General features: G+C 30.4%; 1 protein-coding gene across 10 annotated transcripts in view; it reads left to right on the forward strand.

Annotated features, from left to right (window-relative positions):
• LOC127288836 (neurobeachin) overlaps positions 1-27712 on the forward strand; it is a 221068-nt gene that overhangs the window by 73610 nt on the left and 119746 nt on the right. For 5 of the 10 annotated variants that reach the window (XM_051316506.1, XM_051316511.1, XM_051316509.1 and 2 more), the window contains exons 2-14: positions 327-431; positions 19800-19926; positions 20035-20135; positions 20380-20475; positions 21075-21196; positions 21553-21679; positions 22184-22303; positions 22383-22529; positions 22624-22731; positions 24293-24433; positions 24647-24792; positions 25066-25279; positions 27092-27344. In XM_051316506.1, coding sequence (XP_051172463.1) covers positions 327-431; positions 19800-19926; positions 20035-20135; positions 20380-20475; positions 21075-21196; positions 21553-21679; positions 22184-22303; positions 22383-22529; positions 22624-22731; positions 24293-24433; positions 24647-24792; positions 25066-25279; positions 27092-27344 — 1807 coding nt within the window. The remainder of the gene's footprint in view (positions 1-326; positions 432-19799; positions 19927-20034; positions 20136-20379; positions 20476-21074; positions 21197-21552; positions 21680-22183; positions 22304-22382; positions 22530-22623; positions 22732-24292; positions 24434-24646; positions 24793-25065; positions 25280-27091; positions 27345-27712) is intronic. The other 5 variants (XM_051316508.1, XM_051316515.1, XM_051316510.1 and 2 more) reach the window with 3 other exon arrangements.

A 27712-nucleotide genomic window follows, 5' to 3' on the forward strand; every position in this document is an offset into this window, starting at 1 on the left:
TGGGACATTGCAAGCTAGCGTGCTATCTGGGTATGTTATTTTAAACTGCGAGTTACGATAGTTTTAAACGCGTATCAACCTTCGAATTGAATTTTCTCTTAAAATTTTAATTAGGTCCGAAATCAGCACATGTGATGTTGTATCTCTTATTTTCTACTCTTAATAATGGAAGATTTTAATTAAAAACTAATTGTTTTTAACCATACTTTTACATATATGAATTAATATACAATACAGTAGAATTTCTTTAACAAAGGAATTAAAATATTCCTAAAATTATTGCATATAGATATATAAATTTAACTATTCTTTTTATAATTTTGCAGCTGGTGGGAGGCGAGTTCGACATCGAATTAAACTTCGTAATTCCAGATCCACAGAATATCAGACATATGCTGGAATTGTTAGATCATTGCACGCCAAATCTACAGGTAAAGTTCGCCACAGTATTAATCAATTTTACTAATTAGCGTCGTTCGTCGATTGAGTAATTCCAACTACTCTGGCAAACCTCCCAATAATTTCGATTATTGAGTGTGACAGAACATTGGTAATCTACAGTAATTATTACAAGTCTCTGAACACTGACAATAAATGAATTTTTTAACAGTTAATTAATTAGATTACCTACTTACATTTTCATCAGAACACAACTGTAATGCAGAGAGAATACGATTGACAATCAGTGAAAATGGAAAAATCATATATAAAAATACATTGAAATCTATTAATAATTTTTAGAGAAAAGTAAATATTCTTATAGATTTACAAGTTAATATTAAACAATTGGTTTATTATGAAAAGTTACGCTGTAAAATTTATTTGCAAAGAATTGGATTTTAAAACCCTTTCTGATAATAAAAGCAAACTTGACTGGTATATGAAGTTTGGAGTCGGTAAGCCACGCTGGATCGCCTTGATCCTTCTATAATCGTAAAACTTTTGGGTTCTGAAACCTCGCGAGGCTAAATTGCTGTCTCTAATGGAAGCTCAAAAAGAGCCGAAGACCAAAACCACTCTTCCATTATCGAAACCGAAACTCCACCACCGACTAATTTTTTTTTTTTTCATTTACCATCCTCCTCTAAATGAAGTATCTTTTTATTACTTTTATCATTCACCAAATTTAAGGTCCAAAATAATATGTACCTTTTTTGTTGCCATGCAAATAAATGAACAACCTTACTTAAATTTTCTTTCATTTTAGAGACACCGAAAACTTGTATCTTTGTGGCTTTCTCTCGGTCGAAAAGTTATTTCAGCTGCAAATAGAAATTTTACCTGCACCTTCCAAGTGAAACACAATGAAATGAATAAAAAGTCACGTTTCTATTCAGTTGATTACAACTTTTTTCCTCTTTAGCGACTCCCAGGAGAAAAATAAAGTTTAAGTAATCTATTTCAATTAGAAATTTTAATTTTAAATTTCATTGCTTTATATGAGAAAATGAATTTAGATTTAATTCTTCTTTAATATTAATCGTATGTCCTGAAAATATCGACAAATACGACCAAAAAAATGAAACGATTTTTATATCGTTGTAGAAGAAAGTGAATTGAATTTGTAGTGATTTCCACTCATCTTGAAAGTATATAACTAATTTGTGCACACGTGTATCATATTCATCATGCTTGCCCGGATCTAATATTATCAACTGACAAGCGTTTCAAATTCGGATTAAGCAAACAACCGAGAATATCATTGACGCCAGACTCAATTTCACCTCTTGAGAACCAGAAAGCGATTTTCAGCAACATACTCATGTGAGAATGATGCAAACGGAAATCCGTTCTGAGTATATATCTACAATATCAATTGTATGTTCCTCTGAAATGTTAATTCCGTTAAGGTGTTTTCCACCTCGTGGTCCAACAATATCCTACCTCAAATCATGAACATGTATATCTTGACAGTATACATATATGTTGTGCATATATAAGTTAGAATCTAAATGTATTTCACTGACCATAATATATACCTACATATATACCTACCCTATATATGTGGGGAGAGGAATTTTCGAAACGCGTATACCTGATAATTGAATTGACGCTTTTCATTCAACGCTTTTTTCATAAATCAATTTTACATTACTTCAAAGCTCTTTCAAGAAAAATCCTATTACTCGTACAGCGTTTATTTAATCAGCAACATATAGCTAAGCTAAAAAATTTTAAAGAAGCAATTAATAGAATATTTATTTTTTAAACTGCAAAAAATCAAAAACAAATCAAATATAAGTAGTTGCGACCATTTATTTCTTGTTATCTACTAGCATGTAGATTACTATTTCATATGTCAATAAAATTTGTCAATACTGGCGAATTATTTCTTTCTGTATACAGACATAATCATTTTTATTGACATGAGTCTTGAACTTTTATGTTCTTCTTCGCCATCATGGCAGTTTTTTAGTAATAACACCTAAATTCCATTAATGAAATTTCATCGCAGCGAAGTAAAATCATTTCATGATTCATGTCATGCTTTTATAGATGAAGCTCGCAAATACACGACATACAACTTTGATAACATAATAAATATATAACCAATTGCTCGAGTCGACGCGCATGTGAATAACGACTTTACATATATATTTCATTTTTGACGTTTATAGCTCCATGTATATTTATGCAGAAGCACCGAAACTTGAGAATTTAATTGTTTGCATATTATTACTACGTGCGAGCTATTTTATTTGTTCCTAAATTGCAATTATTATAAGTAAATAAGAAATTTACCAATAATTGGAATTGTATTAGGTTCAAATACACGCACTTCTCATATTACCGCAACTTTATTGCGAATAATTTTATTTTATTTATACAAATTTAAATTTCTCTTTTTATTATCTCACTAGTAGAGTATTCTTTGCATGATTTCAGTATTGGAAAAAATATCTATTTTTTAAATTAAAAATTCACCACTTTATATATATATATTACAATTTTTTTTTAGTCGTTAAAAAAAAATTCATATTTAAAAAAAGGAAAAAAAGTGATATGTACAAATGGTTCTTTTTTATCTGAAATGTGAAGTTGAATATTTGTACTTCGAAATCATTTGTTTCGTATTTTTTGCAAAATTATTTGTGACTTTTGTATGTTATAAAAAATCAATTATTGAAAAAATAGGTTGAGGTACACTGCAATAGATTTTCAAATTTTCACCTCTTTAGCTGAGAAAAAAGCTAGTTTTCATGCTACAGAATTTTTATTCAATTTGCTCTCTCCTAGTCGTCACTGAAAACGTATATCTACTTTTTTTTATCAATAACCCATTCTTTCTCTTGAATCATAAAATTCGTCAGTCCCGTGTAGAAATTTCCCTACCAGGACCATGGTTTGTACAATGCAGCGCATAAGCATAAACATTTCATTAATTAATTAATAACCATAAAACTTTTTGAATTGAAAACTTGAACTTTTTCTACATAACTAAAAAATTTGATCAATTTTTGTTTTCCACTTTTCATAATTAAAGTGTAAAAGCCCGAGTAATTTATTGAGCTATATGATACATAATCCGTACGAGATAGAATGACAATGTACTGGCAATATAATTGTTCATTAACTCCGTTAGAAATAATAGTAAGCTGCTCAAATTTTAGTTTCTAATTGTAGTGTTGTTTTGATCATCAAGCAACATGAAAAGAAAATTGACAACCACATCATGTTGCAGAAAATGTATTTTTGTTCCCTGTTTCCCGTGATGCGCTATTGTCTTTCTATTTTATATTTAAAACCTGTTGCTTATCTAAACATTGACTCTCAACAAAAATGTGGCGTATCCAAATTACTTTAAATGTATTCGTGATTAAATATAATAATAATAATGATATTTTAACTAGTTAAAGTCATCTGATGTTGGACTTTGAATGTTAAACGCGGCAGCAGTAAAGGCATGACAGTAGCAAGCAAGTTCGAACGGAGGCTATTAGTCTAGCTCGTGGGGTGCATACTAATGCGTGACCCGGGCAAGACCAATGGGTCAGCTGACGCGCAAAAAAAAGATAAAAATGATGCACAACTAGAGGAAAAAGAGGTAAAGGAATAAAAATAGTGAATCCGCGATTAAGCTCGGCCAGTGCTCTATAACAGAACCAGAAAACGAAATGCGAGGAAATGAGTCTGTGGAGCTGCGAACCGTGAAGTGCAAATATTTACGCAAACGCAAACGCGCTAAAATTGCGTCCGGGTGGACAGAAACGGTCCTGCCAGATACTTCTCACTGAAGCGGACTTCCCGCGAGGAACAAATTACAATCATATTCAGAATACTTCCAACTGTATCACAGTGACAAAACTCACTATTGACACAATATTAGCAAACTCTTTAATTTAAAATTACATAAGAGCAAGTGACAAATATTTAACTGTTGAAGCGCTTCTTTTATTATTTCAATTTAGTGCTCGATTGCGATTTTATTTTTTATTATTAACGATAATTTAATTTGTCTTTTGAATGTGATGAAATAGTACTGATAAAAATGAACACGTCACACTTGTCGCTTATTAATCGTTTCTTAACATTTATAAATTCCGTCCCTTATTTCTCCGACATTCTCATCACCGGCGAGTGGTATGGGAGCAGTTTCATTTCTCGGTTAGCAATCCCCATTTTCTGCAAGTGCTCGCGCCACGACAATCAAGAGGTTTTGCATTCGTGTGAACTTGTACTTACGGGGACGTAGTGCCGAATATTAAACCTGGTTGGTCAAAAGTTAAGCGGAGCAATTATGCTGACGCCCGTTCTGTAGTTGTCGTATAGCAACCAACACTGGCGGCATAAAAGATTTCATCCAGACAAATGCAACAAAAATGTTTTGTCGAAAAATTTCTTTGCAATAAATGATTATTTTTGTCAAGGATTTCATTTCTCGTGCCACATCATCTTGTTGAATTATTTTTCACTCTAGACTTATGGTTATCGAGATAGAATGTGGAAAAGAGGTAGGTGATAAAACGATCGCATAAACGACCACAGATTTGACGCAGTTACGCTGCTGCGTGAGTAGCATATATTGATTTATCACCATCCTGCTGCCGCCTCTATACCATTCTAGTACCTATTTCTCCTTCAGTCTGTTCCCTATCCTAGAACCAGAGAATTTCGTCCTCGCACGATTTTCGCCTTCGATGTTCCGCCCCATTCGATCAACCGTTTTCCATTGCATTGCCAAGTTTCGTATCGACAACGCAACACAGAATGTACTTTAAACTGATTCTGTTTAATAGCAAGCAGTTTCGAATTAGAATTCCAAATTCCACGCAAACTGTTGTTTGCTTTAGTAAAAAAAGAAATATAAATATAATCTAAAAACGTTTATTTCATATAATTTTAGTGACATTCATTAACAAAAAGATTGAATACGAAATGATCTACTGAAATGTGTTAAGACAGCTGAGATGCACAGTAGTAATAATGGATATTGTGATCCGACACTGTCAGTAGAAATATACAATTCAGTCAGACAATGAATCGCTTCCTTTCCCTCTTTTCGAAATAATAAAAACTCAATATTCCTGGCTGCAAATTAAGAGATAGCTTCTGTCGAACTGACCTAAATATTTAATATAAAAGGAATAGAAAAGTTCCCTGTGGATTTAATTGCAATTATGATCGACTAAACTACATATACTATTACTACTAACAGTGTCTTACCACAATCTTTATTACTACTTTGTCAGTCAGTTGATCACTTCCCGTGCAGAAAATTTGACCGGGCTCAGACCAGGTACGACCGGGGCCATATCTGCACGGAAAGACTTTGTGCATCACTTTGTGTTAAACTCGCCACGAGATTTTAGTAAACTTTTTACCAAACTCGGAAAAAAAGGAAAGATATTAATAATTCGTAGTCTGACTATTAAAATCAGAATAAAGTTACTGACGTACAATAATTGATTGTTGAGAATTTAAAAATTTAATAGTCAGTCGATCAAAAAATAAAATCTGAAGTTTCACTAAAAAAACATATACATAGCTTTTAATAGCGTGACTACTAAAGTTGCCATCTGAAACCTCATATATACGTATATATATCGACAATGTCGAATAATAGTAATGTAGAAATCCAATTTACCTATGAACGAGAGATCACATATATAAACGCATCTTAACCTAAAATCGCCTAAAATACAGATAGGGTAAACGCTCGCTTTAACCGACGCAACACAAATATAATTCATATCAACGATATCAAGAGGGCAGTTTATTTTTCTTATATACTAATCTCACCATTTCATTTCCACTTACGAGAAAATTTTTATTATGTTTAAACTTATTTCAAGTGCAATAAAAAAATTTCAAAAAAATAAATTATTTAATATTATTAATAAGGTCAATTTTAGGAAATGTCAGAATTAATTTTTTATGCAAACAGGATTATTAAAAGTGTTCGTTGTGTAGACATTTTTCTATCTATGCCGGAACTATTCAACTGCTGACGCTACACGGACAAGCTTCGCTTGTTTGTATGCGTGCTGTTTTCATCGTGAGACTACTAAATTGTAAACACGACGCAACGAAAATGTCGTTCTTACAAATATAAAGAATATACTTTTGACATTCATTTTTTCTTAATCTTAATTTTTCTTACAGCGTTAACGAATATTTATTAGCGTGACTACTAAATTTTGATAAAAAAGAAAACATTTTTTGTTGAAAACATTTATATAAAATGATAGTTTTCCATTGTTTCCGAATTTGGTCGCGAGTTTACTAAAATCTTTTAGCAAGTTTAACAGAAAGTGATGCACAAAGTCTTTCCGTGTGGTAATCTGATGTGGGCCCGATCGAAATGAAACAGGAACCCTACCGGGGCCATGGTAATTTGCCCGATCTTATAGTAATGGTAATTTTCTATAAATTATAATTATTTATCTCTAATTGATAAATAAAACAATAAAATTAATCAATATTATTATATTTTATGAATCTGCATTTAAAAAAACACCTTATAAAATGAAAATAAAATAAAAGTTGAAAAAAATTATTTGAATAATTGTTTCGTTTACTCTCTAAACCTGAATTATTAAAAATGTTTACTAATTTAAATTAGTGACTCACTTTTTGCTTATAAATTAGTAAAATTTTACTTATTGTTAGTAAAAGTTACTAATAATTAGTAAAATTTTAGTAATTCATAAGCAAAAAGTGAGTCACTAATTCAAATTAGTAAACATTTTTACTAATTCAGATTTAGAGAGAAAAACATGCCATAAAACGCTATAAATGTATTGTCACTAGTTTTTTTAAAAATTTTAAATATGACTTTTATATAAGTTTCTGAAAATTATTTATTAGATTTATTAGATTCATTAAAATAAGTATAATATAAAACAATGTAATTCCCTATTTACGTTTTTCAAACGGAATAATGTACTTCGTGTGAGAAGAGCGAACATAATCCGTCTTTTTAAAAAAGTATTTTTATATAAAGAAAACTTTTAAAAATAATTCAGCAATAGTAAATATAATTTAAATAGGTCTTAATTAATCAAAAAATTAAAAAATAAACACACTTCACTTTTAGTATCCTTACGAAGATCACCTCCAGTTCTAGCTGTCATTTAAAGTATATTGTATTGCACAAAGCTCAGTCGTCGACTGACTGACAAAAACTTTTATTTTCAATACATAAACAAAATAGTTGCAATTAAAACACAGAATATTGATCTAATAAATAGAAAAGTTTATGTTGCAATTTTTCACTTGTAGAAACATTTTATCAATTCTTATTTCAATTTGTATAAAGAAATAGCACGTAATAACGTACTAGGCCGTAATTGTGTACGTTTACATTATTTCAAATCAGTAAGCCGATTTACTCCATGAATCAGTAGTTTTTTTACTAGCAATTAGTAATTTTTTACTACAAATTAGTCAAAACCGTTACTAATTCAATTGGTAAACGAATACGCATTCTTTCATTATAGTAGATAACTACTAATTCAGATTTAGAGAGTAGACTGACTGAATATTTCATTTAACCTGAGAGGAATCCCATATAAGATTTATTTCTTAATAGTTAATATTGTTAATAAATATTTACATTATGTTATTACTCATACGTGCCTTTGTCTATACGAAATGAATTATAACGTCCAAAAAGAAATTTTTAAAAAACAGCTGTTAAGTATAAACAAGTCGATAGTGATGAGCTTGCGCGTTGCTTTCAATTGGAACTTCTTTTTCGGATGTTTTCGGGATCACTGATTACGAATCCGATGTCAGTTTTTCAAATTTCAAAATGCGGCTGATTCAATATATGGTGAAAAATTCTAATAGCATGTAATCGTTACACCGAAAAAAAATATTTTCAAATTTAGAATATACTTGTCAATTGATAGAATATATCAACTGTTTTTCTATATCAATATCCAAGTACCCATATTTAAATAATTAATTCATCAAAATATCAACATCCCCTTCCCCATTATATTTTAGACACCTCCACAAAAAGTCAGATCAATTCCTTCAATATTTTAAGAGTCAAGTCCCCGACAATATAAATAAACAAATTTTTATACTGCGCATGTTTATATTTCTTAACAAACTGCAGAAATTGTATTTTAATAAATAAGTAAAAGCAAAAAACAAGTTTGACTCTTGTTGAAATTGTGTGAGGTACTTCCATGTAAAGACCACCAGGAGATTTGTTTCGGGAAATTACGGGATTAGTCGTTAAGAACAGGAGATCATGAAAATTTGCTGGGCTTGTCATATTTCGTATCTATTCATGACTATTCTATGTAATCTGTAATTTAAATGGAAATTATATTGTATCTATGTTGAAATTATATGTTATGAGTTTATTTCATTATTTTATTATAAAATAACAATTCATGTTCTATACCTAATAATTTTAACACGAGTAAACAACTTTTGAAGAAGTAATGTTGTTTGCCTGTGCTCATAGGCATCTTTGACGATGATGAATCTAAATTTTCATTTACGTTTTACGATTAAATTCAGTATTCACCATTAATACTTTTCTATATAGAGAGGAATCTGAATATGTATGTACAACTACAACGTAAATGATTTATAAAATTATTACAAGAAAGAATCTCGTTTCATGTTGATAAGCATCAAGTTGGTCATTATGTTATCTATCCAACTAAGAAGGTTAAGCTTTGCGCAATCAGACTCTGACGAGGGTACACCCTTGCCACCCTTATCGATTACTGCTGCTCGCTCCGTACCAGCCAATCTCATTCTGGCATTGAATTATTGGGATTCCCATAGACGAGATTCCGATGGAGGGGAGTGATTCTCGCAGCACCTGCCCTCTTCACCTATAAGAAATCTGTCTATTTGTTATGCAGCTTATTTTAATAGTTTTAATATTTATTTTACAATGCACTCGTCTAATTCGAATTTGCCTTGTGTATTCTTGGAATCTGTAGAAAACCTTCCCTCAGTACAAGTGCACACCACTGTACCTCAACGTCAAACCTTCCACTTGATTTATCTCGATGGCAGTGAAATCACCAGGGTCACCATACTTAATGTTGCTTAACCTCGACGATCGCAAGCCAAGATACTTCACCATCGGTAATTGTCAAAATGAGTCTATATTAATGTAGTGGACCAAATTTGTCAGTTGTCCAAAATAAACTGACATTTATTATTCTTCAGACATTTTCAAATACGATGGCAAATACTACCTCATATAGTTAATAGAACGATTATTATTATTTATAATAAATTCTCAAATTTTCTCCTTTGCTTATTAAATTTTGATTTTGATTTTTCATATCTTTCCGACATCAAATTTGGAATAAAACTCATGGATTCAGACACATTTTTTATGCTCTTTCGATTGGTAATGATTAAAATTTGAACAAACTTTAATAAATTGGTTTTTGCAACCGTTACACAATTAACGTTACGTTCTTCAGCTCAATTCCTTTGTTGATGTTTATCTTCGTTGAGTTAATTAACGATAATATCGAAATAGTATATCTCTTTTATAAAAATTATCGCCATATAGTTTTCACTTTGAAAGAGTATTATAGAAGTAATGTACTTGGCAAATTTCCCTTCGGTATTCTTTCTTTAGACACAAGCGAGCCATTTAATCACCGATATTATTTTTCTCTTTCGCTTTCCATCTTTTTATGTGCTTGTGTAATGCCTTTTTTATTTTCCTACTTCTTCGTCTCGTGAAAATAGGACTTGAGTAATTAACCACTGCTCAGGGAGCTTTTAATGTTGGTATTGTAACGGAGTTCAAATCTCACAGGCCATATGAGTTGGAAGTTGCCTTTTTTTAAATGTATAATTCTGCTACAGGTCTATACTCAGATGTAACCACAGTCTGTATCCTAATCGAATTTTTAAAAAAAGAAAATAATTGCAGTACGTAATACGTACTCTCATACGTCTGGATAAACTAGATGGATAAATCAATCAACTGTCGCTTTCACTCTCCGAATTCAAACCAATTCATTTTACACTATTGCAATTTTTTTTATAAACTTGAGTCAACAACTTGGGGAAAATATACCTAACATGGAAAAATTTGTCTTCACTGAAAAACAAATTATTTCGTTCAAATAACAGTACGACAATAATATATAATATTATATAATAATAATAAAAATAATAATATGGCTTTTATTAAATAAACGTTACCTAAATACCTATTGCATCAGGGCGAACATAGTAATTTTTGCAACATTGTCGTGTAATATTGATGCAATATACATAGGTCATGTTGTGTGATGTGGGTATATGTTGATTAAATAATTTTATCCTAGTTTTACATAGCATAAATATTTCTTTGATTAAAAATACAACGCCATTTGTTTGTTCTTTATTCCGTTTCATGTACACCTTAGTGGCAAGCAAATGGCAGCTAGAACCAGGATTTTAAGAGATCCTTTGGGAACGCATTGTTTTGCATAGCGTAATGTAATTTTGTTGATGCAAAACAAAAGAAGAAGAAAATAATTCTGTCGTTTAATGAAAAACTGTACATATAAATAAAATATTTCGTAAATAAGCAATATTTTCATACACAGAAAATGCGATGAAACTGTAAAAAATTTGAGGACTCTCTTGATAGCGACAATATGTTAAATATATAGGTATTTTTGACATATGCAAGTACTGTGAACGAGAGTTTTTTCAATTATACATAGTTTGATAGATAGTTAAAGCCTTATCAGTGCCTACATACATATATACTAGTCTTCTTAAAAAAGATCCATAAGATTGAATGCACTCAAGGAATTTTATTCTTTTTTCGACGCAATACGCGATCTCTATATCTTGGATTGAACATTTACCAACTTTTACGTTCGCGCGCTCACTCTTGGCATGATTCGATCACAAAAAAGAGTCGTACTGTATTGAAAAACTTTTCTGGTTTCTAGAGTCGTTGCAAGTAAACTACTGTTATCAAAGTATATATACATTCTAACAAAGACGAAACGTATTTTCCAAGTAAATCAAAAGTTGAACAAGTGCTTGAAAAGAAGTGCTTCTTTTTCTATTAAAAATTTCTCAAAAATATGAAAAATTATATTTTTTTTCATTAAATGCAAATATATGTGTACATATAATATAGTGCTTTTTTCAGTAAAGGCAAGTATTAGTATTTTTGTCTTGATCGCTTTGATTGAAAGCTTAAAAATATGAAAACGAATTAGCTTTCACAAAGGCACTTTTATCAAATGGATATATTGCAATTTTTCGATTCCAAGCTCTTTTTGCAACTTGACTTAAATGTGGTTGACAATGCTATTATTTTTATTTTTAAATGTCGAAACTTTTTTATTTTCGCTTCATATCGAAAAAAGATACTCGTCTTTTTTGTTAAAACATTAAACCGTACTTGAAATTTCCCGCATGTATTTTAATGTAAAATGTGTCGAATAAATTAAGAAAAAAAACTTAAGATTGAATGAGGTGAAATATATTGCCGCAGATGTTATTTTGTATTTTCAATATTTGGGGATCGAGTAATATATCAAGCATGAATTATTATTGAGTCTATAATTATAGTTTGTTATAAAATTAGTTCCAGTTGAAGCAGACACACGAGAGTATATCTATCAAGTTGTACTTTAACATACACGAATGGATTCTATATATATTGCTCTAGTAAATCTCAACATGCCTGTGGCCTTAAGGAAATTTCTCGTATCGGTTTAGGGTTGGTGCCAAGTGGCAAGAGGAAGGTAATTGGAATATGGCACGCGGTAACTCTATTTCCTCGGATAGCTTGCGGACAGGTAGAAATGTATGTGTATACATCTCTATTTCTGGCTGCGTGTGAATGTGTAGGTAAGCTTTACAATCATACAGTTACAGCGAATTGTGATTCCGGGAATATTGTACTGTATTGCATACAAGTTCCTTTGTTTAACCCCAAGTCCAAAAGTTAAATTATGATCCTGATTCTCGTCTCAAGACGCCTTCGATTTCTAGCATCTGCACATAATCCTCGAATGGAATGTCTCACATTGTTCCTGATGAACTTCCTGAATTTCGACAATGGGAAAAAGTATTCTCAAAATTTTACTTCAAATATACAAATATTTATTATTTTTAATTACCAAAGAATTAAAAATCAATTTTAAATTGAGAATACCTTGGAATTTGATTGTTCTTGGTGATCTTGCTCTTCATTTTTTCTGCTAAATTCAATCCATTCAATTTTACCATTGCTTTGAATAGAGTAAGTGGTCTCAAGAATTTGTTTGACGTGCAATTCAACTTTAAGTCAAAGTTCCGAAAGAAGGAGGTCGTCCCTTCGGTACAACCATGTTAAGAGCACTAAGAAAATCCTAATGGAATTCTTTTTCCAAATAAATGTACGACTTCCTACAATACTTTGAATTTTTTGTTGTAAAATTGAAAAAACTTAATAATCCAAATGACTTTCGTCTTCCAATTTAAAGTTTATAATCATAAGGATGCATATTCATTTCTCAAAAAAAGTATATAAAGAGAATGGCTCCTTGTTTGAGTTATTTGACGAATGATTTAAAAAAAAATGTGGGACCTACATACTTTTGTGAGATTTGGATGCGCGTAAAAGTTATCAAGACCAACAATACTTGGCCTTGTTGGAATAAAATGGGTATACCTTTCACACTTGGAGTGATAAACGATCAACCGCGACCGTTAAGGTTCAAAGTTGCTGGTCCGTGAACCGTGAACAGCTACTGCCTCCACTTTTACGACATCCTTCCTCCCGATTCTATGCAAGCCAGAAACTCGACACAAGCCTTGCTCACTCTAAGATTTATAGTAGACTTTTCTGCATTTCCATTTTTTAAAAAACCTTCATTCACAAAAATTACTTGTCTAGAGAATTTTTTTTATTCATAATCTTATGTTGAGAGAAATTTAAATATTATATACATATAATGTGTTTTGTGTACATCGGCCTGCTACCAACCTAAGGGATTTTTAAGATCTTTGATTTGTTCTTACTTGAGAACCTGACCTTTTAATCCTTATAATAATTTCCATAATCTTTTTGATCCTCTAAGTTTCAGCATTCGAAATTACTGCTATTTCAGAGGGTCTCTTGAATGAGTCGCATCCTGCGCGGATCTGATACAAACATTGCTAGGACAATACTAATAATTATTACTGTTTGCATTAAAATATTTTACTGCTTTTATAGAAACCCTTAATTTTGGATAGTCGAAGGTCTGCAGTATTTCATGTTTTACCTATTGAAAACTGAGACTTTTGTAGAAGGATATCAAGAAATAATACAAAACAAACCACTACGATGCTCTGATGAAATTTGTTAAAGATGGTATTAAGTTGAACCTTTAGATCCTTTGACATTTACAAATAAATAGCTTTACGTTAGTTCTCCAGCGAATAAGCTCTAAAGCATGAAACGAAATTGATGGCTGCAGGGCCGAAGAGAAATTGAACGATCTCATGGGAAAAGAAAGGGAGAGAGAAAATAAGAGAAAACAGATTGACCTATCCTTAACCGAAATCTTAATTTTTAAACCACACTGAGAAAACGCTGGATAAATTTTATTGTGGGTAATTTCAATCAATGCTAATTCACATAGACGGTGACGCCCTCAACTAGGATAAAATTTGTTGCAGTTAATTTTTATAAAATTCTACTTTTTATCGTGTGTCAGGTTAAGAAATTTTTATGCAATTTAAATTATTTTTTAAAACAAACACCATAATTTAGAGGCCCGTGGAGAAGTTTCCCTAAGTTTCCTTATCGAAAACTAAAATTTGGTAAGTTTCTGATAGGGAAAAATGCAGAATTCTGGTTAGGTCCTGACGTTTTTGGTGACGCTTGTTTTTCTCAAAAATTAGTTTTAATGGTTAATAGTGAGAAGAATAACAAGGACCTATGAGAACTTTCAATTTAACTTTTATTTAACTTTCAATTTTTGATTAATTATAATTTCAGGTTATATTACTATATTATTCTTTATAAGAAATATATTTAAACTGTAAAAAGAAAATTTGTAGTTTATATAATTCATTAGAAAATATAATGAATTTAAATTATTAAGAATGTGAAAATAATTTTAAATATGTAGCAATCAATTCGAAGATATTAAAAAATAAAAATGTCTTATTTAATGGTAAAATCTCCTTGAACTTTGAGAAATTATTTTGTATGATGTTTTTGTAATACAAAAATTATTTTATTAAACGTTAATATATTATCAAATAGGGTATAAATGCTCCAGTCATTGACACTTTCTCAGTGGTTGGCACCCTGCTTGTTTTTTTAAATAAAAAGTAGTACTTATTTCAATACTCGATTTTTGTAATAAATGTTGTAAAATTTAATAATCGTCTGCAAAATATGCTAGTTTTTTCGTATTGCTTAATATTATAGAAGGCCGCCAATGACTGAGGCAATTATACCTTATATTAAAGAAAAAAAAATATTTTTCTTGACAAAAAAAAATAAAACATTTTGTTTATAATTTTCTCTTTTACAAATTATTGATCGAAAAATTAAGTAAAATAGTTTTTATGCAAAAATATGTAAACATTTAAATAGAAAAATATTTGTTCTTCTAAATCGTTGATTAGAAACGTTGTTAACCTCACTAAAGTAATTTATTAATTATTAGACTAACTATTTGATTTCAGCACATGCACAAAATAACAATATTCCTGGTAGCACAATATAAAAATCTTAATTGTAAGTTTCGTGTTAAAATGATACTGGTCCAAATTTTCTACTATTTATAATAAATAATATAACCTTAAATTATCATTCAATAAAAATGATAGTAAGTTGAAAGTAATCGAAAGACGGTCGTAGGGTTCTTGTAGGGTTCTCACTATTGGGTACTATGAATCATTTTTATAAACCAATCAAGCGTCACAAGAAACCTTTGAGCCTAATCAGAAATCCGCATTTTTCCACATCAGAATCATACAAGTAATAGGGAAATATTACAAGGCCCTTACGATTTCCCTATTTAAGTTTCTCCTCGGGGGTCGAAGTATACATGCATAAGTATAGTTGATTTATAAGCCTAAATATAATTAAAAACATAAACTCCATTAAATTTACTGAAAAAACCTATGTTCAATTTGAGTTGGTAAGAATATTATAAGTATAGATTCGGCTCGTGGATTGGACATGACACGATAATTGCCGAAAAAGGTACAAATGGGGAAATCGTAATTGGATAAAAGACCGATCGCGTACTTTTAAATTCGAATCTCGAACACATTGTAAAATAATATTACCTACCAACCCCTATTATTTCAGACATTACAAGTATATTGAATTTCATACTTAAATTTCGATAGTTGTTTCGACTTTGAGTATACGTTTTAATGCGAAAACACATTTATTCACAGTTGGGTGAGCTACAGTGAATAGTATAAGGCAACTAAAATTAGGTTCGAAACGCGTAAATGCAAGTTGCCGTACGCGACACGTTTTCACACAAATAAGAATGGAAAAGCAAGAACGTGCGACAAGATAGCAACTGTGTACATTCACAGTAGGTTTACCAAAGCCAGGATTTGCTTGCAGTTGTAGCAGACACATCGTGACGCGACTAACAATATAAAGGCTGTCCGTAATAAAGCAAAATTCAGTACCTGAGAGAGGCCATGTACTCTCTTGATGCGACTCTCTTGTCGTATAGTGTCGGCTTTGACGCCGCGTCGCGTCGATAGTATATAATCGACCTTAACTAAATTAACCATGCAAATTTATTATTCTCCTCACGTCGAAGGCACGAGATTTTTTCTCACATTCAAACATACATTTTCATTAAGCCTTTTTCAATTTATTATATGTATATTCATTTCTTTTATCTGTAAAATTTTTGAAAGTCATCAATTCATAAAATTGTAATAGTTTTGTACACTGAGAAAAATATGCTATTGAATCAATAGCATTTCTGCCAAAGTTATAAAAATTATTGATTCAAAAGCATCTGCTATAGAATCTATAAAATATTTTACAAATTTTATAGCATATACTTTTGAATCAATAATTTTTATACCTTTGGCAGAAATGATATTGATTCAATAGCATATTTTTCTCAGTGTAGACAATACGTGTAATGTTATTTTTTTTAACATCACAAAAGTACTAAAACCGAACAACTTGTGATTGAAAAAAAATTTTAGTTGATTGTAATTAATATTAATTTTTGGGATTGACCTATATGGAATTTGGAAGTTTCCCAGTGCTTTAAGTCTGCTCATATTAAGAACAGTTTTCTTTGTAGTATAGAAATAATGTTGTGGTTGGTGTGGTCCTCATAGCATTCGTGATCCCTCTAAAAACCATTTCCTAGAACTGATCTATTTTCCCTTTTATCGTGATGAGTTGGGTTCTGATCCACCAAATATCTCCCGCATAAAGAAATCTGGGTTTTAACCCTCAAGTTCCCCTCCTGCAAACCCGGAAAGTAGTACAGTTGATATTCGAAGTGCTTGTTACCTCCAGATACTTAAGCCCCTGTTTTATAGCATAACATTTCTTGGCTGTCTCTCAGATTGTAATTAAATAACTAATTTCTCCTCAATCCCTCTCCAAGTAGTCAACTTAGAGGTACAATCAGTGCTTCTAGGATTAATTACGATCTTCTGTTTAGTTTAGTTTAGTTTATTCTTTATTGTTGTACTGTTTCAATGCGAAAGTTCTTTTTTAAGAATTTTGTGATTGATGCTTTACAGAAAAACAATTTTGAGATTTTGAATTTGATTTTAATTTTTATTAAAAAAATATGTACGAAAAATAAAATTTCTTTGCCTGTGTTAGATACATTTACCTTACTAGAAAAAAGGTAATTCCTGACCATACACGTGGAGAAAATATTGAGCACCTGACGCGCATATTCGATCAATCATGTCCATATACGAAAATATGCGACGAAAGAATGCGCTAACCTCGATAATAGCTTCCATTAATTACCTATTATAAGAGAATAAATACGAAATTTTAAATAGTTTTCTACGCAGTTTTTTAAAATATTGAAATAATATTTTTAAAAAAGTTGTAAAATAAATTTTATTCCGATATTTGTTATCTTGTCAGTCTCGACATTTGCATATTGAATAAATCTTATATGATTTGCAATTTTCTCTTCGCATTCGATTGGAAAAAGTAAGTGGAAGAAGTGTCACATAAAATATGCAATTTTGCCAGAATTGAATTTTCAGGTCTTGGAAAAAAATTAAATTTTGCCAGTTTGTATAATTTGATACCGTAACGATTCCAAAGAAATTTGCTCAAAATATTTATCATAATCCTACTTTGGTGGACAAGTATATATACAGGGTGTTCCAAAAGTATGGAAACTTGCAAATATCTCGAAAAGAACGCATTTTCGTGAAAAATATTCGAAACGAAAGTTGTTCCCAAAAAAAGATCTACATGTTTGAAGCCAAAAAATTGGTCCCGGGATCCAACAGTGAAAAAGAAGTATTATGAAAATGCGTACTTTTCGAGATATTTGCAAGTTTCCATACTTTTGGAACACCCTGTATATCTTTTTATAGACATTATTAAGTACTTTTGTTTTTTACTGAAATATTCAGATTTCCTGTGACACTGCACCTTAATCCCAGTGATGCATCACCCTCTGGAAAAGAAAGTGATAAAGTTCTCTAAGAAGCACTCTCTTTTTAAAATCTGTCGTCCATTCTCCGTTGGCTTACCGATTGCACATATCTCTGTCCTATAGACATTTTGACACTTACATCCACGAACGTTATTGACATCTTCCTATAGTACGACTGGACATACAAATATTGCTCTTAGAAATGATTTTCAAAATTTTTAATTTTCCAGATAAAAATTGTTTATAGTCGGCATAAGTATTTCGATACTTTCGGTCATCTACTTGTTAAATTTACTTAGTAAAATTTATTCCATTATTATTACAGATACATATGTCAATACTTGAAGATCGTGAATCACCAAGATTTTTCGATAATTAAAAAGATAAGATTAAGATATGTTTACTACATTATAAGAAACTCGATTTTATTTTTGCTTTTTTTATTCTTCTTCGAGGAAGAAATAACTTGAGATTATTTATGAATTTACCATGCTGCAAAACTCGTAGGATATTGGAAACGCAATAACGGTTCTGGAACGTAATAATAATGGAATGCAATGTACGTGGCATACTAATATCGCAATTGCTCGTAAATATCCAACACTGTACAAAAATTCCCATCTCTAGTTTTTTGCAAGTATCTCAATGCTAACATTTTGTTCCTGTGAATTTTTATGCAAAGCAACCGACAGTACATATACTGATAAAAATTATTCGTGTTTCGTTCTAGAGATACAGATATAGTTATATAGACGGACATCTGTCAACCAGCACTCATTTTACATGTTTATACCTACATATAAATTTAACGCATTTATTATTTATAGAAAATTGCATCAGAATCTAATGTATAACTTACTGTATACATTTCTAAACAATTATTTATTTTGAAGATTTTTTTTCAACTTTTCAACAAATATATTGTTAATTTTTGGGATAGAAATCAATTACAGAGATGTAGTTTTCGTTTTCCAATTTACAGATAAATAAAATAACCACTTATAAAATTGTTACATTGAGTAAATTTTTAAAATGCAGATTAATTTCAAGAACATTTCTAAGAATGTACTGCGATAATAGATCGTTTATTACATGGTTGTTAGCTCACTCAAATCAACTTGAAGCGAATATGCCTAAAGCTAAATTCTGTAGAAAATCTGTTGAATGTTGTGTCTGAGAACCTGAAGGTTCCACGACATAAATTACATCTACACAGCACTTTGAGTGACTCTCTTACTTAATTCGATTCCATGTAAAAGCCTTGATAGGACGAGTACTTATAATTTACCTAAAAGCCTGTGCATTTTACTATATGGCTACTATAATATTTTTAAGCTTAATTTCTATGTTTTATTTTTGTACATAAAGCTGAATGTTATATTTCTTTTTGCAGAAAATTTGTTTTATTAATTAAATTACGTGTCAAACGAAAGAATGAAATGACGTTGTCAAGTCTACATTTCGCTTTTACTTCTTTTTGCTGATACTTCGATCGATCTTAAACTGTTCAGTGCTTGGCTCTAAGTTCCACCCTTAAGGGAGTTAATTTTATCTAATGTTAACTCTCTTTCGGAGTTGATTTTTAACTCAGAAAATTATACTTCCGACTCCGATTGCCATTAACTCTCAAAACTTTTACAGTGTAATATAACTTTATAATAGGTACAAGTGTAGAAAAAAAATTAAAGGACTTAAACATCATCAATTAAATAATTCATGTTTTTTTTATTGTTTCAGGCTGAAATATGGAGCGTCTTTATAGCCATTTTGAGAAAAAGTGTCCGCAACTTACAAGCATGTACAGATGTCAATCTTATCGAACATGTTTTGCATCGATTGTCACGAGCAGAAACTGTTGTTGCAGGTAAATTTATAAAAACTATATGCATTTCACTACATTTTTAATTCAATCATTTAAACAGTAAATTATGCAATTATAAATTTATCAAACTGCTGAAACTCTTTGAAATAGATTTAATGATCGACATGTTGGGAGTTCTGGCGAATTACAGCATCACGGTAAAAGAACTAAAACTCCTTTTTGGCGCAATGAAAGCAGTCAAAGGAAAGTGGGTAAGTGTGAGTTATGTACTACTGCGAATACTGCGATAGGTCTTTTTCAAGACATTATCTTTCTTTTTAAATCTTTCAATGCACCAAGTTCATATTTTAACCAGATAAATATTTCAGTGACCTAAAAATTTTTGAGCAATTTTTTCTTTATTTCTTTCTTTCTTTCTAAAATGTATTGAATTAAATATTAAGATGAAAAGTCTTTTTGTATTTTATAAAAAAAAGTATTTTCTTTTCATTGTAGCCACGACATTCGCCGAAATTATTGAATGTCCTTCGACAAATGCCCCAGAGGAATGGACCTGATGTTTTTTTCAGTTTTCCAGGGAGACAAGGATCGGTGAGATTAATTTGAGTAATTTTAGGAACAGAGAGAGAGAGAGAGAGAGAGAGAGATTTTTTACAAGTCTAGTTTGCTGTAGTTTAAAAAGAATGGGAGCGCACCACTTTCAAAGTAACTCATCAAGTTTGGTCATTAACGTTCTTTTTATCCTTATAGAATTTTTCTTATTTTCACGTCCCGTAAAAAAAGAATTTCATTGCGGTTGGAAGCTTCCCATTGAGTATAGAAATACTCTCCATTTGAAATTGACGTTGGTCCTTTACCAAGTTTGAATCCCATCAAAGCCAAGAAAGCTTGTCAATTCCTAACAACTACAAATTCCTATAAATTTCATTCCCCTCCAAACTTTATTAAGATATATTCCACTCATGGTCATATAATTGGTTTAAATTTTACGACAAACTACAAAACTATCAAAAATAGATTCGTTTTTCGATTCTTTTAAATACATTACTTTTCAAACTGTTCAGTCGGGTCAGTGCTTGGCTCTAAGAATCAAAGGGAGTTAATTTTATTGATTAAAATTTAGACTTTTTTTAGAAATAAGATTGTTAAAAATATTAGGTATAATGAACAATTTTCGTCTTCTTCATTAGGCGATCGTTTTACCACCACTCGCAAAATGGCCGTATGAAAGCGGATTTACTTTTACGACATGGTTCAGATTGGATCCCATCAACTCTGTTAATATTGAACGAGAAAAGCCATATCTATACTGGTAAGCATGCAACTGCTGCACCTACACATTTCAGATTAAATGTAACATCACAACATGATTTTTCTTTTTCAAATTCTATAAATTGATACACAAAATTGAATTTTTTTTATGTTTAATCCTCTGTCGTTGCTGACTTTTCCCACTATAGAATGTAATTCCCATAATCCCCACCATACATCCAATCTGACGACAACAGTCGTTAGCAACGGCAGAGGGTTAATTGATCAATTTGATTGAAGGCAGTTGGGGATGTAAAATTAAAATGCAACAAGAAACTATTTTAATCTATTTTAATTAATTACATAATCGATGAAAATTTTAATTAAAAAAAGATGAATAATATTTGTTATTTTCAGTTTCAAGACAAGCAAGGGAATCGGCTATTCTGCACATTTTGTTGGCAATTGCCTCGTTTTGACGTCTATGAAAATGAAGGGCAAAGGATTGCAACACTGCGTCAAATATGAATTTCAACCGCGAAAGGTACGTTTCTTATTTACACAAATATATTCAGGTTTATACATATATGAGGGCGTTTTAAATTAAGCCGAATGTTTGTATTTTAACTCCTACAGGAAATTAAAAATTCTATCAGAGAGAACATTTACTACTGCAACTTTCAGTCATTATATCTTTTATCTTACAAAATTCAATTCTTTTATAATCTCATTGTATTGGATATAAAAAAAGTTATTGAATTCAAAAAACTTGCTTTAAATTTGAAAAGAAAATTCAATTTATTTCAAACTCAGTTATTATTGGTGGTCATTATTCAGAATCTAAAATTTTGCGTCATTATGAAAAGTTGCAAAAGTTATTTTATTCTTTAGTCAATCGATTAATCGAACCAAAGAAAATTGACATTCCTGAGAAACAGAAGTTTGAATTAGTTGAAATTTCAGTGATGCCTCCTCTCAAAATATATATTGTTTTTGTTGATTGAATCTCATTTTTCTTTTGGAATTTAATTTTATTGTTTTGTTTCAGTGGTACATGATTGCGGTGGTGTATATATACAATAGGTGGACAAAGAGCGAAATCAAGTGCTTAGTTAATGGTCAGTTAGCTTCTAGTACAGAAATGACGTGGTTCGTGTCGACAAATGATGTAAGTTTTTTATGAGGAGAAAATGAAGAAAAATGAGGTTTCATGAATGTCTTTTAAAATGTTATTTTTCATTGCATAGCCTTTTGATAAATGTTACATCGGCGCTACACCAGAACTGGACGAGGAGCGTGTTTTCTGTGGCCAGATGAGTGCCATTTATCTTTTTAGTGAAGCTCTAACGACGCATCAAATTTGTGCAATGCACAGGCTAGGACCGGGTTACAAGGTACGAAATTCTCCATAACACTCTTTTAAATGAAAACTTTTTTTAAATAATGATAAAAATGATAAAAAAAAGTGTCCTTTTATTTTTGACACAGAGTCAGTTTCGCTTTGACAACGAATGCTACCTGAATCTGCCTGACAATCACAAAAGGGTGAGTCAAGAGCTGGAGCTCTCGAGCATGAAGGACCAAAGTATGCGACCCGTAAGCATTTTGATTTCGTTTTCTTTTTATTTCATCACATTAACTTGCACTCCTAATCAGTCTGTTTATGCCATCACGTACTTACAAGGTGCCAACCTGTCTGGAACTAAATCTTGTGGAACATTACGTGCAGGACATCCTCAACATTATTTTTACATGTGTAAATTGTCATTCATGCTTATCAAACACATTAAATTTTTAAATCAGTTTTTAGAACTACAACACACTTTAATAACAAATTAAAGAATACATTTTTTAAAAAGAGTATAAATAATTAAACAATAAATAAAATTATAGTTTGTGATATTGCAGGGTTATTCCAAAAATGGAAGTTGGTATGTGGCCACCGATTTATGCGCTCACCTCGTCTTTCAATTGAATTAGTGGAAATCAACAAGTTAACATCTCATCAATTAAAATGTACATTTTAAAACATTTTTAAGAACTTAAAAAAAAGAATTCAAGTCCTTAATTATCGTAAGCACAAAATGTTTCAGAAAAAAATTGCTTCAAATTAGAGTTCTTGAGATGAATAGCTTTCTTTATTGAATAAATGAAGAGCAAGACTCCTCAATACGAGGAATAGTAAAACTTTATTGCTCAAATAAACTCCGCGCTAAGCTGCGAATGCCTCACTCACGTATAACGTTTAAAACATACTTTCTTTACAATAAAATAATTATGTACAAGATTTTTCTATATACATATATGAGATAGAATTCTGAGTAATGTAAAAACTAAAAAGTAATGAATGGACAAAAATGAAATAAAAAACATTCATAAACTTTTTTACAAATTAAACTATAATTTAAATTCGTATTAAACTCGTTATACTCTTTATAATTTGGAAACTAAATGTACACTTAATTTTTGATTTGCAAACTATTGATAGAATTGATTTTTCCAATTATTTTTTTTGCCTTCTTGGAAATATTCATTACTTATGATGCAATTTCAAAAAAATACAAAATACATAATTTCCATTATTTCAATCTACATAACTTATTTAAATTCATGTTTTCAGTTTCCTGTCTTTCTTTCTTTCATCATTTAATGCACAATTATTTTTATTATTTGTGTATTAGTCCAGAATGCTTGTCGTCAGTTTCATTTTTACTTTTGACATTTTTAGCATGCTTTTTGTGTCAAGTGATGCTTAGAACGTTGTTTTAATGGTATTCTTTAGAACTAAAACGCATGATAGTAAAAATTGAATAACTTTAAATTTATTCTCTTATTTTTAATTCTTTTTTTTTTTACTGACAATTTTATGTAATTTTAGTATTATACTGATTATTATTCTTAAATTTGACTGAAAATTTTGAAACACATTCATAAAAGTAAAAATTACTGCAATTGAAAATATACATACAACTTTAATATTTATTTCATGACAGTTGAATTGAATGTTTATCAATTGCATTATTTGGAAAGCGTTTCAAGTAGGAAGGTCAAGTTTTATTCGTTAAATGTGAACTACATTAGTAGACAATGAAGAAGAAAATGTAGGTATAAAAAATTGCCTCGTCAAATATGAAGAGAATTTTTTTCATTTTCCTAGGTGCTTTATGATGGGAAGCTGTCCAATGCAATTGTGTTCATGTATAACCCAGTAGCGACGGACTCTCAACTGTGTCTACAGAGTGCACCGAAAGGAAACATTTCTTACTTTGTACATACTCCACACGCCTTGATGTTGCAGGTACTATAAATTATTCTATTTTATTCTTTGATTACATCTTCCTTCCTTCGCAAAAACGAGAACCCAACCGAATGGAAATGTTAATTTATGTCAAAAAGAAAAGTAAAAGAATTCCAGAAACTGACAAAAATATAAATATTTATGAAACTTCCGCTTTTATGAAGACAATTTATTTTTGAGCGTCAGAACTTGCTAATATTTATTTTATTCTAGGACGTCAAAGCTGTAATCACACATTCCATACACAGTACACTGAACTCAATTGGAGGAATCCAAGTACTTTTTCCTTTATTTTCACAATTGGACATGCCTTACGATTGTGTATCTCCGAATGACATTCAAAGGGATCCTGCCTTATGGTAATATTTTATAGATTCTAGTAATTATTAACAAACCACTCTAGTTATAATATCTCTACACGAAAAAAAATATTTACCTGGAACAGCAAAAGTTTTAATTAATTTGACTAATATTTTTATTATAACTTGTGAGCGTCGAAATAAAAATGATTCAAGCTTTTTATGCACATTGAAAGCTATAATCCTTTGAAAATGTAAAAATTTGAAATTCTGTTTTATAACTATAGACAAACCGATTTAGTGATTGTAACAACGAATTTGGTTTGTTTCCAGTTCAAAATTATTAGGGTTCATTTGTGACATGATGGAAAGTTCACAAACAGTTCAGCAGCAAATGGTTTTAAATAGAGGATTTGCTGTAATTAGTTACATGCTTCAAAGAGCGAGTAGAGAGCATTTGACGATAGATGTTCTCACTTCGTTTTTGGAGCTTACGAAACACCTTGTCACATGTTTCAGTGCGAACAGTGATCTGCTGTTAAAACAGGTAAACTTTTTTCACTATATTGATATACCTACTAATTTTACAACTGACACAAAAAAAATTATTTTTTTATTTTAGCCTTTTAGACAAAAATTTAATTAACTATAAATAATTATAGTTATTGATTATAAATCGTTTTACATGGCGTAAGCTATGTCTCTTTCTGAGCTAATAGGCTGAAATAAATATTACTATTAAAACCTATTAAATTTTAATAATACTTTATAGCTTTTAAGTATTAAATTTCACAAATTTACTTTTGAAAACAGAGCTCTTTGAAATTGAACTTTTCATGTTTATTGAATGTTGATGTCATATTAATTTAAATTCACAGTAAACGATAAGTCTTGGAAAATTGAATTAATTATTTCATCTGATAACTGTCAGATATTTTCCGTTTGAAATTTCCATATTTGCGGTTTAATTATTTCATTTACCTTTCACGAGAAACAATTTTTTTTCTTTTTTTTTATAAAAAATAAAAATAATTTTGCTTCGAACCCATCCAAAGTATATGAAAATTGAGAAGATTTGTTAAAAATACTTTTTAAGGCTTTTCGATACACTTTTATTACTTTTAGCTCAATATATAGTAATAGGTCTTATGAAATATTTATTATCATTATTTAATCTTTCGGTACATTTTAGAATTCAATGTTTTATTATTCTACTGATTTACTTTTATTTTTTACATCTGCATATGTGTACAATACGCCGAAGTGCACTACACATTTTTATTGATGTAATTTTTAAGTTTCGCTGCAATTGGACTGCATGCAATCTACCGACTTTTCAAGCTTCTTCAATGTTCTTGGCGATATTTCTTTTTTATATTTTGTTGCATTTTCATACGTTTTTTGATTTTTCAAAAGTACGACAAACATAAATATAAAAGTGAAAAAATGTGTATTACTTTCTTTATCAAAATAGTCAAGTTTTTTTATTGTGTTATTCTTTAATTATATATATTTAGTTCAGTCGAAAATTTTTTTCCCTATTTTTTTATTGTGAAATATTAAAAATTTGTTCAATGAAACGTTTGTCTCTGCATCAACGCATGCCAAATAAGTAAGTACAGTGCAAAATAAGGAAATTGCGTCTTTATTGATCTTGAAATATATTTGTCAAATATCCTTGTTGAAAAATGAAAAGTTGTGGAAATGGTTTGAAACTTTAGTACTTTTATTGTTTTCCCCTGTGTTGAAATAACTAAACAGTAAAATATGAACTCATAGAAAGTAGTGGGGATTAAAGTTTTTAGGTCGCAAGCGACAATATCATTTTACAAAAAGGTATTCAAAAGTACTAGAAAATTTCTTTACAAAATTCCCTGTACAAAAATGAATATATTGATAATTAAAATTGAACAACACATTTAAAAAATGGGTTTGAAGAGAGATGTAAAAAATTGGTTTTGTGTCACTTATAACGTCTAAACTTCAACTCCGATATTTTAGGATTATATAAAAAGAAGAATTTTAGCGCAAGGAATTTCAAGACAATCCCAAAACTCTTCATTTTTCAATTGAGATATTTGAGAAAGAATGACTCATGCGAAAAAACTTTTTGTACAAGAATAAACCAAAAGACAAAATCTCAATGTGTATATTTTGAAAAAGAATGTATTTTTGAAATGCCGTAGAATTTAAATTCTTTTTCAATCTAACATTAAGTTTTTATGCTTGATTAGTTTAGCGTGGGTTTAGTTAGAGAAATAAATTGATAGGCTTGTCAGTAATGAAATATAAGACTAAGCTCGAAGAAAGTCGGGTAGATTGGTGTGTCCGAAGAACAGGCAGACCCATGGTGATGTAGATGATTTATTTTCCATTCCTGACATGGCAGCTGTTGGATCACGTCCTCTTTAACCCGGCTTTGTGGATATACACTCCAGCTCCAGTTCAAATTCGACTCTACTCTTACCTTGCTACGGAATTCCTTAGCGACACTCAAATCTATTCGAATGTGAGGCGAGTATCCACAGTTATGCAGACTGTTCACTCCCTCAAATACTACTACTGGGTTGTTAATCCGAGGTCCAAGAGTGGAATTACGCCAAAAGGACTCGGTAAGTTCAAGTTAAAACTAATTAAATATTAAATATTCCTTATCGGGCTCCTTCCATTTCAGTTTCTCCAATTGAAATATTCATTAATCTTCTCAATTACCGTTTCAACGAGTGATTAAATTCATTCACGTTTCATCAACTTTTCAAAGGAAATAATTCAATGCCCCATTAAAACTAATCCAGTAGTGTATAAACAGTATTTACGCGAGGAGAAGAGAGACTTTATTTTTTGGAAAATAAAATATTTTAAATAAACAATCTGACGACTTGGGCCAAAATAAAATATAAATTACGTGCAACATCTTCATATTTTCAACTTGAGAAATTTTTCCTTTCATCTCTTTATTTCTGAAAATATTTATTCCTCA

The sequence above is a fragment of the Leptopilina boulardi genome, unplaced genomic scaffold, assembly GCF_019393585.1.
Source record: "Leptopilina boulardi isolate dan_hultmark-lab unplaced genomic scaffold, ZJU_Lbou_2.1 LbouV2_396, whole genome shotgun sequence".
Classification (NCBI taxonomy): domain Eukaryota; kingdom Metazoa; phylum Arthropoda; class Insecta; order Hymenoptera; family Figitidae; genus Leptopilina; species Leptopilina boulardi.